This window comes from Simochromis diagramma, unplaced genomic scaffold (assembly GCF_900408965.1).
Source record: "Simochromis diagramma unplaced genomic scaffold, fSimDia1.1 OVJJ01000216.1, whole genome shotgun sequence".
Lineage (NCBI taxonomy): Eukaryota > Metazoa > Chordata > Actinopteri > Cichliformes > Cichlidae > Simochromis > Simochromis diagramma.
This window is the reverse complement of record NW_024386883.1, coordinates 2,334,333-2,349,219: the sequence shown is the minus strand read 5'-3', so window position 1 is coordinate 2,349,219 and position 14,887 is coordinate 2,334,333. Positions and strand designations below refer to the sequence as shown.

Below are 14,887 nucleotides of genomic sequence, written 5' to 3'. Positions count from 1 at the left end.
CCTGAATGCTCCCAATGTATACAGTTTCCTGTGCAAAGAGCCCCGGCTCGAAAACAAAAACAGACGGGTTCTGAAGGAAGAGGGAAGTGGGAGTTGACTGAAGTAAGGGCCTGAAGGGCACAGATGGGAAATGGGGGGAAGTGGGGAGGGGTGGCGTGACGAGATGGACAACACATGGTTCTTGTTACTAACTGCTACATATGTAATCTTTGTTTTTTTTCAGTTCAGTTTCTATTCAAACAAATAATGAATTAATGGCTAAAACACTGAGTCGTGTTAGTTATAGAATGTAAATGATTTCTATGTAATATTTTCCATGTAATACAAACACAATTGCAGGGGGTCATTATGCCCAACTCCATAAATAGTGAGTCTATACATTCACCTGCCACAATATAAGGTACACCTTATATGTACTGGGCTGGGCCCTAGAACTGCCTTAATTTTGCATGGAAACATTCCAGGGTTTTGTCCGTATAAATATGACAGCATCACACAGTTATTGCAGATTTGTCAGCTGTACATCCATGAGGTGAATCTCCTGCCTCTCTCCAGACATCAGAAGATGAGTACGCTGTAGCCCTAAAAGTATGGGCATGGTCAGCATAATATTCAGGTAGGCTGTGGTGTTTATGCTCAGTTGTTACTAAGAGGCCCATAGACCACTACACCACTGACATCATTACGAACTCTAAATCCACAATTTCTTGTTTTTCAGACTATTCTCTGTAACCCATAGAGGTGATTGTGTGGGACAAAATGCCAGATCAGCGATTTGTACAACAACCATTCTATGTTCAAAATGACTGAAATCAGCTGCTACCCCATTCTGATGCTCGGTGTGAACTACAGCAAATCATCTTGACCATGACTACATGCCTTAATGCGCTGAGTCACTGTGATATGATTATACCTAATAAAATGGCCAGTGAGTGCATTCTTGAGCGTTGTGGAACTCTGACGGTTTAACAGGGAAAATTACAGACCCCAAGAAACATATTCCGCAAATGAGGCTTGGAATTTTAAAGCCGTGAAAAACTGAATTTTCCATGAAGTGACATCTTTGGACATAATCGCCGATTCCCCCTGACAAACCACCGAGTGCAGTGATTTATTAACTGTAGACATTTATCGAATTAAAACCATTTACTCCTGCCAGAAAAACATGCATATGCAGACACCAAAGAGCATGTTAAACCAGCCTTACGTAACTTGAAAAACTGATTTGGAGTAAAAGCAACTTTTTCCTATACAGAAATAAAAAGCTATAAAATAACAAGCTGCAAACCAAACATTAAAAACATAAACCTGGTATCACTTTTTAATGGTAAACCAGATAGGGAGTAGTGCTGCCTTTTACACGTCTAGGAGATATGCAGTAACGTTAGCATTAATCTAGAGTTTTGCTTTTTGTCCACCCCATGACTTAAGCCTAATAAGTCTAATAATCATGCTTCTTTTAGCTGTGTTCTGGCCTCCTCCTGCTCCCTGGGGAAATATCTGGCTCCTTGGCTGTTAAATGCTCGGCTCTGTTTACCAGCTCATTGCTGACATTGTCTGCCTCCCGCCCAGTCGCTAACACGAGCAGTGTGAGTGAACCAAAGTAAAATAACAGGCCGGAAAACCAAAACAATGAGTTGACAGAAGCTCGAATTCTCAGTAGAGCAGAGAGAAAACGGCAGACTTGGGTGATGATTCTATGCGGATTCTTTACATACAAATAATCCTTTGTTTCTATAAAACATTAACCACCACTTTTTACTACAGCTGTCAAAAATGCCACTTTCCATGTCTTTCTCTTTTTTTTTTCCCTCTGAGAACATTTTCTTAATCCATCCATCTGTTCTCACTTCTACGTATTTATGAAAACAAGGAATCCTTTTCCCAGGATCTATTTGTTCTAAACAGACATGGCTGATACTGACATCCAGGCACAAACACACCTACACACACACACACACACGCACAAAATTCAGATTCAACTCATCTGACCTGCGTCAGAACAGTTTGAAACAACTGGAGCAAAAAGAGGAAACTTCCACATACTTAAATGACTGTTCTGCTACAAATAGAGATGAGAACATCTGACAAAGGAGCTCTTACACAAGCCATATAGTATTTAAAAGCAAGAACAACGAGGTACACACTGTAGGTAGCTGTGGACCTTTTTTTTTAAAATATCTGAACTGTGTGGTTTGTTGAGTAGATCACAGCTCGCAGAGTTGATATTTTTGTGAGTGTTTTGTGAATGTCACATGTGAGCTACATGACCAAGCTTGGCCTCAGCAAGACAAAGCTTTCATTCTGCACCATAGGAAGAGGAGATGACATCATGCTGTTCATACAAAGCCTCAGACATCCCGCTCTTTCTTTGCACTGGTTAATAATAAAAAAAGTGTCTATGCTAAGAGATCATTTCATTGTGTGTGCGACTAATAAGGAGTTATTCTTGTCCTTACTTTGAGTCTTTTAGAACAAGTTCTCAGAGTGATGCAATGCTTTGGTAGATCTGCAGCACAATTTGGCTCCAGCTAAATGTGGAAGAAGGGAAATGACACAACTAGGGAGAAAATGTTCTTTACATATACAAAAAAATGTTGATTTTGCATGAGGATATAAGGTTTTCAAGACAGAAGATTGATATTTCAGCTGTATTTGATGCGAGACAGGTGGCTATATTGGCTTTAGTGATTTAAATAGGCGTGAGGTGCTATGTCAATTTGCTTAAACTATATCAACAGAGAGTCTAACTCTTTGTTTGCATAGCCTATTCACGCCAAACCTGATTAGGCCATGTTTTCTAAGCAGGAATATTAGAATCCTAGAAAATAAGATATAAAATTACATTATTTGAACATCAAGAAAGATCATTTATTGTTTTATTGTTTTATTTTCTTTTATTGTTCCATGTCTGAGCTGTGTCTCTTTGCACAGCCAAAATACTTAATCCTGTTATTATTATTATAATGAATTGAGGCCACTGATGTCCCAGTTGTTTGGCAATAAATGCAATTTTCTTAAATACCTTGAGATGTCCTCTTTAAACTGGAAGTTGCGCTCTCCACGCCCTCCTCTGGTCAAATCTTTGCATTACAGCAAGTTGCACAGTGAGGTTGTGCTTCTTATGTAATGCACAGTTACAACAAATATGCATAGATATGTACAAAATTGAATGCGTCACAAACAGCTGGACATTGCACGTCTTTATTGAACACATTCAGTGACTGTTCACTGTGTACACAACTTTTTTTTTTAAACAAGTGCATAAGATCGGGGTCCTGTGGTAATCACAGGAGGCCCAAACAAGGACATTTTGGTATTTTGTGTTGATGTGCAGTGCACTTTTCCTCCAGATATGACGTTAGAAATCATTTCCAAAAAGCAAAGCTTCCTTCCTTCGTCCTCTGAGATGAGCTGCAGATGAACACTTGCTTTTGGTTAATTATTTTCCCACAGTTGTTTTTCCTGTTATGCTCAGGTTCAGCTTTTCATTTCTCTCAGATGTGCATGGCGTGCACTTCATAAGATCTTTGCAGACTGTTGTTACTAAATAATTTAGAGCAGGCCCGAGTTCCCTTCATTTGTACATAATTTGTCTTATTGTGAAACTAATAAACACTCTGCTCTCCAGACGTGCCTTTGAAGTCTTTTCCAGCTTTGTGCATATTTACGGTGCGGGAAATAATTATTTGATCCCCTGGTGAATTTGTAAGTTTGCTCACTTAAAAAGAAATAAACAGTCTCTAATTTTGTATTAGTTTAATTTTAATGGCAAGAAAAATAAATAAACCAAATAAACTAAACCAAATAAAAATCCAGAAAAAAAAAAAAAAAAACAATACATAGAAGTTATAAGTTGGTCACCAGGTCTGCACACATCTCAGGAAGGATTTTGGTCTACTTCTCTTTACAGAAACTTGAAATCCTTTAGTTTTCTTAGCCAAGCTTCAGCTTCCTCCACAGATGTTCTATGGGACTGAGGTCTGCAGACTGGCCTGGCCTGGCCACTCCATGATCTCATGACCTCTTTGGCCTTACCCATGAAGATTGAGTTTGGACTGGAATAAACTGATTCCATAGGAAGCTGTGCTTTATAAACATAAGTTAAGTTGAGATCAGAAGTATTGTGATTGATTGATTGTATTCTGTGTGGCAATGTGGGGGAGCCATAATTCTAGCTAAGAATCAGAATCTTTCATTCCATGCACACAAATCAAGAGTATCTAATAAATACAACATAAAAATATAAATAAATGCATGCGTGTTTGAGTAATTGTTGATTGAACAGGTTAGTGGAAGGGGGACAAACGGATGTTCATTAATTGTTTACTTACTATTGTAACAACCCTGGCAAATGTACTTTTTTCCCCAGTCTGTTTGTTTTAGCTTTTATTCTATTGTACTGCCTTCCTGGAATAGGTGCATGCTGGGTGGGATGTCCTTCTGGAAATCTTTTCATGACCTTGTAATTTTTGGGGGGATTTGATATTTTCTCTCTCTTCATTAAAATAGAATTACCATAAAAAAAAAAAAATATTGACATAATTTCTAAGTTCTGATAAATGAATCACTCTTTCCTTCTGGCTTTCCAAGCAGACAGTTTTGTTTTTTTTTTTTTTTTTTTTTTTTTATTGCTCCATTTAGAGTAACTTGTCTATAACCCATACTTCCACTCTCACACCCTTATTTGACACACCTCCTCTTTTGGAAATAAACAACTCATTAATCTAAAGGTTTTATAATTTTTCAGCCAGTAAATGATAAAAGAGTGTTTTTAGTAAAGATGAGAAAACTGGTTTTGTATTATTAGTTTAGCCAGACTGTATTTTTTTTATATTAAAACAGAGAAATACCTTTCCCCCATAAATTAAACAATACAGTATATTGTACAAGATGATCCCAAACTGTATTTTAAACACTGAAACACAAAATCATAAAACTGTTCATAAGAGAAAATATTTTTATTACGTTGTCTAAAGAGAAAATACCATTTCAAGTCAATCAAATCGTATCCCTTTTCTTCTTCAGAAATCCCATAATCCAAAACAAAATTCTAAACACAAAAACTACACAATAAAACTACTTTGAATTTCAAAGTATAAACTGAATTCAAGAGAATTTAAGTTTAAGGTTCTTAATGCTACAATATCACAACATGATTTTGTCAGTCCTGATCAAGTTACAGTTGAAAATGTAACTACTTCAAATATTTTAGTCATATAAAATAAAAGGTTTGAAACCACAGTACATATGAAAACAAACAAACGAACATAACATTCATCAAGGAGTGGAAATAGAACTACAATAACAGACAGTATGGCCACCAACACAGAGAACTTGTATTCATAATGGCTACAACACACCGCAGATTTAAAGAGTAGTTGGTTCATCAACAGTGCAAGAATTCACACACACACACACACACACACACTTCATTGCGACCTGTAACTCACAATTGTGTAACAGCAGAAGTAATCTATATCCCAGTATAGTTACTAGTATTGCTCATTGAAAAAGATACAAATAAGAACATATCTTAATAGCAAGTTAACAGCTATACTACCTTGCATTCAAATAAAAAAAAAAAAAAAAAAAAAAAAAAAAAAAAAAAAACACACATGACAAATTTGTGTATCAAACAATGTAATGATCAAAGCACGTATGCAATTTGCTCCAGTCTGAGATGCCAGTAAATAATAATAATAATAAATAATCCACCACCCAACATTTTCTACTAGATAAAAATCATGTTAGTCGTTATAAGAACCACGCTGCATCACAAAACATGGCTCATGGGGCTAATTTTGTAGTTGTGTGTATTAATGCAGCAAATCTGTTTTTCCATAGCAATTTTAATGTAGGATGATTTACTGTGATCCTAGAGGAGCTTACAGTGTGCACTAAAAACACTACTTAAGCATAGTTGACCTTCTAATTGACCAATATTCACAGTATTATGGTGTGAAAATGCACAGGTTTCATCAATAGCAATCGTGATAATAAGGCAGCTTACTGTCCTATACTTGTTTTCAGAATGACTGGTATAATTAACTCTTTGAATTCCTTTATTACATCACCCTGTTTTTTTCCCTAACTCCTAACTCTTAAGTCCTTTCATTTTCAAAATAACATATCTGAATGGAATCCTTTATATATTATTATTGCATGAGATTTTAATCTTTCTGCTTAATCTGATGTAGTAGTGGTGAAAAAGACGATTATCATGCTGAACTTTTAAAGTGGTTGTTTACCACTCACTGAACAAAGCAAGCATACAAACACTAGAATACTGCTGCTAAATTTAGAATAAGGAAGACCTTAGATAGCATCATTACTATGATTACTGTGATTTTACTAACATTCCAAACATGTCCTTGTTTTTGCTAGAAAAGTGAGAAACCAAGTGTTGAATCCCATAAATACAGGTGTAATTTATCTATAAACAACTAAATGATGATTTAAATGTGTGCTGTTTATTAGGCACTTTGTGCTTTTGTATTTAAATTACTTTTTAAGTAGTAATTTAAGCTAGTTTGTAGTTTGGGGATGTATCAAACTTAATAATACAGCTTTAGTGCACATTACATTCATAATCCAATAATCAACCGCTATCAGACTTGAACACTAACTGTGTCAGATGTCTTCTCAGTTATCTGACTCATGAGCCAGTTGCTCAAGTTAAAGTTAAAGCTGGGGGAAAATATACTGTGACGTGCTGGGTTAGTGGAGTGGAAAAACAGAAGCAAACATCTAAGAGGTGTTAGATCGAGATGCATGTCAAAAAAAAATCATAACAATCGTAACTGCCAAACTGTAACTGTAGGAAGAGTTATATGATATTGCACTCATAATAAAAACACACAAGATACACTCTGTTAACAAATGTTAAGGCAGGAGCATAAATTAATCAATGTTTGGCAGCTGAAGCCCTATCAAAATATTTGAAATTGCCAGGTAGGGTGAGGCAGAGCTGCAGATAAGAAAAGAGGTTTATCCAGCAGTAGCAGCACATTATAAGCCATCAGTTTGTTTTCTGTGGTTTACTTTACTTGCACCCCTCCTCTCCACTGCTGCACTGTGTATGTGTCTCTGCTGAGCTCGGCTTGTATTACAGAGACACGGATAAAGCAGAGGGTAGGCCAGACAGGTGAAGAAAGTGTTCCTCGAATTGATGGGAACTTATTACATGTAATAAATGTGTAATAAATATCAATGACTGTAAATCCATCTACACAGTTTAGTTTAGTTTAACCAGAACCAAGCAGTTATCCAGTGTGCTCCTGGCACTGTCAATACTGATGTCCGCCATGATATTTTCTCTCCCCTAAGCATTTGTTTTTACTCTGCTTCTTAACATGACAGACTGTAGAGGTGTGGACCCGAGTCGGGTCTCTCACAAGAGCAGAGTTGAGGAATGCTCATAAATCAAGAGTTAGCCAACTGCCAACCTAGCAGCCAACTGTGAAATGCCGGGGTCGGGACTAAGTTGCATATTTATAGTAGATAAGCTCATAAAGGTTGATGAGGAAAATGTGTAGTTAGCCATTGTAAGGCACAAAGATTATTTAAATGGAGAAAGAAAAATGTGCACTGATTTTAACTATCATATATGACTTTTTAATGCTTTAGACAATTTCAAATGAGGGATTTGGATACTTTTCTGACAAAAGCTAAACTTTCCTTGTCAGAAAAATCTTTTGGTTTTTTGCATGCTGGTAACACCATGAAGATTGGACGTAACTCAAATGTTTCAGCTAACTCTGAATGCAGCTGCTGGTTTAATTTGATTCTAGTATTTAAACTAAATCAAAACAATGTGCATTTTGCATGCTCAACATATTGTCTTCTGCATGTGTAGCAGTTTTCCTGCACTCTGGTATCTGTAAATATAGCAAAGTATTTTTTGGTCACAGGAAGGCTTTCTATTTAAGACTTCAACTTAATGGCTTGCCAATGTCCACAGTAACATTCACATAGAGAGGCATCCTCTCAACTGATAAAGTCTTATATGAGCAGCTGTTGAGTCCATCTTTCCTCCATGACTGTGGTGTTCGACCCAACAACCTCATCCTGAAAAGCACAAATCCATACTATGAAATGACCTGTAACATGCTACACACACACGTTATTGCCATCTCTACACTACTGACCTGTCCTGGTTTACTTCATTGCCACTGTCTCGTTTGTGAAACACCATCGTGTAGCGAGCTACGTCAGCGGGCGGCCGAACGATCTTCATTTTCTGTAGCTCAACCCTGCATGAGACAAAAACACGCATGCTGAATGAATACGTACTGCCAGCAATGTTTAAAATGTAGTCATGTTTTCACTTATTCATGCCTCACCTGATGCGAAGGTCATCATCTTCTCCACCCCAGCCCCAGTATGCATTTGAAAACCCATTCACTTTAAAAAACTGGTCTCTGCTTAAGGCAGTGACTCCTCCAAAGTAGCCTTTATAACGCAGCCTGAAAGTGAACAAACATGAGAAAAAAATTAAAGACAATAAAACCTCTGAATGTATCATCATAGGAAAGAGAATGGCACATGTGGAAAAACAAAGCATTGGTTTTTTCCATGACTTTTCATGACTTACAGTAAATTTCCTCTTAGTCATTCTTACCTGTATCCCGTTACATTGCGGCCAACCACCAAGTGTTTGGGCTGCGTGTCACAAACATATAAATTATGATCATTTTCAGGTACCAGGTCCACATCATGGAAGATGAAGCAATCCCAGTTGTAGTCTTTTAGTGCCTCCAAGTATCCAATATTTAGTAACTTGGCACGATTAAAAGTTACATCACCAGCCTTTAAAAAAAGAAAAGAAAAAGAGAGTACAAAGATTACAACATGCAAGACACTGTGGAAAGTTCAGAGCTTGTTGCAGATGTCTGTGTTCTCCTGTTGTATGTGATGGGCTGCATTACTCACTGCAAAGGGAAAAAAAAGGCTTTTACATGTAAAAGTGATTAGGGACAAAGTATGATTTAATGCTGCTTGCTTGTGTAAGCAGAAATAATAATCTTGCATATCACTGCATATCTTTCTTTATCAAGAATAAAGCTATTCATTACTGAAAGCCTATTATAGCTATAAGTAATGAATAATCAGCCTATTTTGGGAAAACCTCTGAGACTTTAAATAAAAAAAAAAAAAAAAAAGCAGTCACCCTGAAAGTGCCAAAAAAAAATGTGTTCCTCTATTCCAGTTTTGGGTTCCTCCTGTACAGAAGCCATAAGGTGGGTGAATTCATTTCATATCTAGGGCTACAATAATTCACTGACTAGCTCAAATAACTCCATCCATCCACTTTCCTCCGCATATCAAATACAGTGATCCAGGGGGGCTGGAGTCTATTCCCAGCTACCATAGAGCAAGAGGCAGGGTACATTACTGGACAGCTCGGCAGTCTGATGCAGAGCTATCATAGAGAGACAGATGACCAGTCACACCCACATTCAAATCTGTGGTTAAATTAGAAACACCAATTCACCTAACCCCACTAACTGTGGAGTGTAAGAGGAAGCTGGAACACAGAGGGTTAGTGTTAGGCTGAACAACAGAAACTTTGCTCATAAAGCCCCCAGCCAGATGGTGGTTTGAATTGAGGGCCTTCATGTTGTGAGGAAACAGTGTTAACCACTGTGCTGTCCAACTCCAGCTCGAACTTAATCATATAAAAAAATAAAAAGAAAGAAAAACCCCATACATAGGCCATAAAATTTTAATCCACTGAGTGGGGCTATTAAGTTGGACAGTGAACCATTATTAGCATTGATAAGATTAACATCTTTACTTATTCTTAACTTCTGGAAACATCCGCAAGAAACTTTGGAGACATGAGAGAAGAGATCAAATCTGACATACTTGCTTTTCCTGTTTGCAGTCACTACATACATGCAGACACACCCACCAAATCTATGTCAAGATGCCAGTCCCTTTTGGAGGACTTTTAATGGAATCAGTTAACAAACACTACAGCTTGCTGTGTGGTACTGACTGTCCAAGAGGTTTGTGCTTCAGTTTTAGTGATTGAAATTCTAGTACTTTACTAGCAGGGGTGCCTGTAGTATTTTTTCCATTGGGATGGGCACATGGGGCCATTCGGCTGGCACATCAAAAACAGAATTTCCAGTTTAATTATGCTGTTGTCAAATATAGGTTACTTGAAAAATATGGCAAAAAGAGAGAGAGAGAGAGAGAGAAAAAAAAAAAAAAAAAAAAAAAAAAAAAGAAGAATATGGCTAGTTAGTTTCTTGCTATTAAAAGTGGATATCACTGAAAAAAGGTACATATGAAAGCCAAATAAGATTTTGAATTCTATAATAATGTTTTTTTAATTGATTGAGTGATTGACTGGAAGTCTCAGCCATGGCTTTAATGATTCTCAGCTCTGAGAATCATTAAAGCCATGAGCAGAGGCCATTTAAGATTCACTCTGCCAGTTAAGTTCAAGAGCTAAATTAAAGTTAACTCCAAATAAAAGTATTAGATCATGTAAGAGTGTGAACTGTTGCCTGTTGGTTTTTCGGAACACAGTTCCTTCAGTGTTACCGGTTATATTTTTCCTTTATAGTGTTACAAAGTAACACTATGTATGTAACCAGGAAGTTTCAACAGCTTTATGCAAAATAAACCAGAAATGTCTGTTCCACAAGCATAAGAACTGAATTAGCATGACCTTATATAAAAACTGTGCACAAAGGCGACAAATACCTGCTGGATGACATAAATGGCATAGTGTAGTTGCTGTCTCTGCAAGAAGGGGTGCAAGTGATGCAGGAGGTAGAGGAGGTGTCGCTCTCGGTTGCGATGAGGGATGAGGATTGCTACACTCTGCCTCGCTGTGCAATCCGAGGGCTCATACTCGCCTTCATTTACTTCTTTGTTGTCTTTCTCTACATCCTTCAGTTTCAGAGACGACTCAAAGGACAGTTTCACAGCCCCCACTAGAGAAACAACATTCACATTAGGGCTGCACGATTAATCGTTAGAAAAATCGCGATCTCGATTCATACTTATGTGCGATCTCATTTCCAAATGACAACGATTTAAAAAAAAAAAAAAAAAAGAAAAAAACAAAGAAAAAAGATGACGACGATTGTACCGCATTTTGATCCGGGACGTAATCTGCATGAAAACAAGCGCTCACTCTTCCTGCTCAACAAATGACAAGGGCGGAGCCTTATACCACGTGATACAGAAGCTGTGCCGTGTGATGCTAAAATTAGCAGGGAAAAAACAACGGAGAGCACGTCAGGGATGACGAGAAAGTGACAGGAGAAAATCCATCCCGGTCAACCACCCAAACATCAATAACGGGAACCTTATACAGCGCTTCCCTATACCCGTCGAACTCCCGCAGGCACAAAGAAATTACGGAGGCTATTACTTATCACCTGACCAAAGATATGGCTCCCATCAACACTGTGCAAAACGAGGGATTTAGGAAAATGATCAACAACCTAGACAAACGCTACACAGTGCCGTCCCGCAACTATTTTTCTATTGTTGCACTACCTGCTCTATACACGCAGCGTCGAGCAACGGTGGAGACGGAATTTCAAGCAGTACAACAACAAAACGTGTGACATTTGTTGTTTTTATGTTTATTTATTGTTTTTATGTTCAGTCTCAACTGTTACGAAGTTGATGTGCAGTTAATAAGTGCAATAAATATTTATACTGGAAAAGAGAATCGTGATCTCAATTCTAAGCCAAAAAAATCGTGATTCTCATTTTATGCAAAATCGTGCAGCCCTAATTCACATGTTTAACAGTGAACATTTGTTTTAATGTGTATTAACACTTGTTAACAAACTAACATAAACAAACTAACATAAAGGGTTGATTGATGGATTCCTTGAGTTACATGGTAGTTCTTTCATCTATACAAAGGCATCTAAATAGCATTTTGTTCTATACTTACTCAGCAATGATGACTCCTGAGGGCACTTGGTTTTTTGTGGTGGCGTATTTATTTCATTAGCTGCTTCTATCTGCAAGTCGACCCTGTTCCTCTGACTCTCTTCTTTGACATGAGTTTGTTGAGTGCCGGGGTAATGCCAAATAGGTTTCACCATCTCTCTTGAAAATATTGCTATCCATGCCAGTACTGACAGCACAAGAATCAGCAGTATGACATACTTGCTCTTGCGTGAAATCTTCCTCGAACTTGAACAATAGCCCATGGCTATGTGACTTTGCTGATGTGAAGGCAGAAAAAGTGAATGTAGATTCTGTAAGCTATAGTTTACGCTACTTCTTTCACAAAGAACGTTTCAGCAAAAACAGTGACAGCCATAGAGTCGCTGACCAGTCATCCCATGCTGATTAGACATGCTCCTTGACTATATAGAAAGTAATTATTCTAATCACTATAATATAGAGCAAGCACTTATTTGTGAAATTCCATTGGTGAATCAGAAAACTCCACTTTTAGACGGGGGGCGGCCATAAGCTTGGGCACTCCACCAACTGGGAATAGATGAACAGAAAATAAAAATGTTAGAACCAAAAAAAGGGTGCGTTTTTGCTTGGAAACATGCAACACATTTTGAGGGCAGGTTTTAGCTAACAATATGTGACACATTAGCAGGAAAAGCCACATTAAGGAACCAGTTTACCGTGTTACTTGAACTGATGCGTGTACTTTCTGAACCTGTACTACTTGAGCAGATTATTGCTCAGATGGTAGTTTCGCTGGTAAAGTATTCATTACAGAAAATGACTGCATAATAAAACAAACTATCCCGTTTCAAAAACAGAAAATGCCCGAAGATATAGAAACAGCTGATAAGTTGATCAAAACTGTCGACTGCTTGTTAATAGTAGTAATTTTCTTTAGATCCTCCTGAGAACCGAGAAAAAAAAAAGCTGAACCTTTTTTGTGATTTCCTTCCTCTTTGGAACTAAAAGAGCCCAGCCAAATCAGGATTTAGTAGGGTAGCTCAAATAAGTCAAAAGACATAGACCAAAAACAAATGTCCATTACAGAGGAGATTAATGAATGGGCTTTTTTTTCTAAGTCTCCTATTTAAACCAAAAACATGTAAAACAGAGTAACACTCCAGTTTCATTGACATACTACTATAATAATACACTCTCTCCATTAAATCAAACACAGATGCCATCAGCTGACATAACAATTAACGCTAACTATTTTTCCGTTATCATTATTATGATAATTTTTTAACTCACAACCAGCGACAAACAAAACACGTGAAAGCCATTATGCTATTGCTAGCATGGTTGTCCTCTCTTGGGATGCTAGCAGGATCGTTAGCAGGAAAGCGTTTTACAATTTAAATATTAATGTTCTGCCATTTTTAGTAAGATTTCTCTGAGTTAATTTTGAGAACACAGTCAAGCTAACGTCGACTAGTTCGTCCATAACACGAGGTGCAGATCAACGAAACAGTACCTTTTTGTTTTCCTTATACTTGTGCCAGCTCCTCTCTCTTTTGACTGCAGTCCTTTTTATGATTGCAGAAGCTCACAACTTACACGTTGATGCCCTCACATAAACACCACCTGTAGTTATAGCTTACCTGCTAGCTAGCTGACGAATGCGGATATAACGGCTATTAAAAATAAAACATTAGCATTAAAAGAGACACGTGTCTTGGAAGCCGAGTACAGTCTGGCCTTATTTCAATTTAGCGCAAAACACCAATTTCCTTACCTGATACTTAAGTAGCCTTTCATAGACTACAACATCGCTGTAATTAGCCCGTCTACAAGCCCACCAGTCAAGTAAACGTAAATTAGTAAGGACTTCCGTTCCACGCATGTCATAATAAAGTTTTACCTTTAAGACCTTGAAGAGATCTCGGGGGGCGGGGGTTTAACGGTTATATTATTTATTATGAGTAAATCTTCTTTAATTTCTGCTTTTTATATTATTTGCTTATGCCTCATAAACGCCGTTTTTCTGTTGAGGCAGAAAGTCTGCGAGTTGATGATGATGATGTGCGTCACATAAATACTTCCGTTGTGAAAATTTCAAAATTGAAGTTTGCGATCTGTTGATGACACCAAAAACTACTGGAGGACAAAACTCACGGATACATTTTTAACTGTTGTTACGTTAGTATAGAAATTTTCACTACTATGCAGTCATTGCTCTACACACAGTGCTTCTGATTCTGCTCATATTTCTAAAAAAAAAAAAAAAGCAGAAGAATCTCTAACAAGATTAAAAGGTTTTATCTTATCTTATCTTTATTCCCACTTAAGATGTCTTATAAATGACTTTAGCTTAATTTGTGTCTATTCTACCTATGCAAATTGGTATAAATTGACTATAATATGGACTTGTTTATTTATTTGAATTTGGATTTTGTACTCGGGGTTTTTAATTTGTTTTTATTTGTTGTTGTTGTTGTTGTTTTTACTAATTCTGAGCATTGATGGAGAGTCATAAGTAAACAGCTTGTAGAAAAGCTAAATGCAACAGCACTAAAGCCTTTGGAAGTTTGCTTTCCAGTCTTTTCTCTTTCCATGTTTAATTTTGTGAGATTTTTATGTGAATAAAATATGAAAGATTTAGCTTAAATAAACTTTGTGAAAGGGTAAATTTCTACTCCACTGTAGTTAAAATTCAATCAAATTTCCTATTTCCACTTGCAGGTGTGCCAGTGTTTTCCATTTGAATAATTACAGTACTTTGACAAAACCCTCTCCTTTTTCAGCTAGGGCAAGCTTTGACAGATGTGCACAGCATGCAATGCTTCCTGGTTATTTTGCTCAGTCTATGGTTCATCCCACCCTAGAGTTCAGATGTCAGCAACATGCTGGTCGTGCTGCAGAGCTATATTTGAGCCTCTACAGATAAAGCTCGTTTCTTCCTGTCAACAGAGGAGTTGGTTGTCCAGCTGCACCT

General features: G+C 37.3%; 1 protein-coding gene across 4 annotated transcripts; it reads right to left on the bottom strand.

The window, feature by feature from the left end:
• Positions 1–4,568: 4,568 nt before the first annotated feature.
• b4galt4 (UDP-Gal:betaGlcNAc beta 1,4- galactosyltransferase, polypeptide 4) lies at positions 4,569–13,802 on the bottom strand. Of its 4 annotated transcripts, none has more exons than XM_040032956.1 (7): positions 13,688–13,802; positions 11,933–12,480; positions 10,720–10,952; positions 8,624–8,811; positions 8,346–8,468; positions 8,151–8,255; positions 6,090–8,070 (listed from the first exon to the last, which is right to left on the bottom strand). In XM_040032956.1, the coding sequence occupies exons 2-7, from the start codon at positions 12,192–12,194 to the stop codon at positions 7,935–7,937; spliced, it is 1,047 nt and encodes a 348-aa protein (XP_039888890.1). In that variant the 5' UTR covers positions 12,195–12,480; positions 13,688–13,802; the 3' UTR covers positions 6,090–7,934. The 4 variants fall into 4 exon arrangements, with proteins under 4 accessions (XP_039888892.1, XP_039888890.1, XP_039888889.1 ...); XM_040032955.1 differs by having other exon boundaries at positions 13,427–13,767; XM_040032957.1 differs by having other exon boundaries at positions 13,554–13,767.
• Between the last annotated feature and the right edge of the window lie 1,085 nt (positions 13,803–14,887).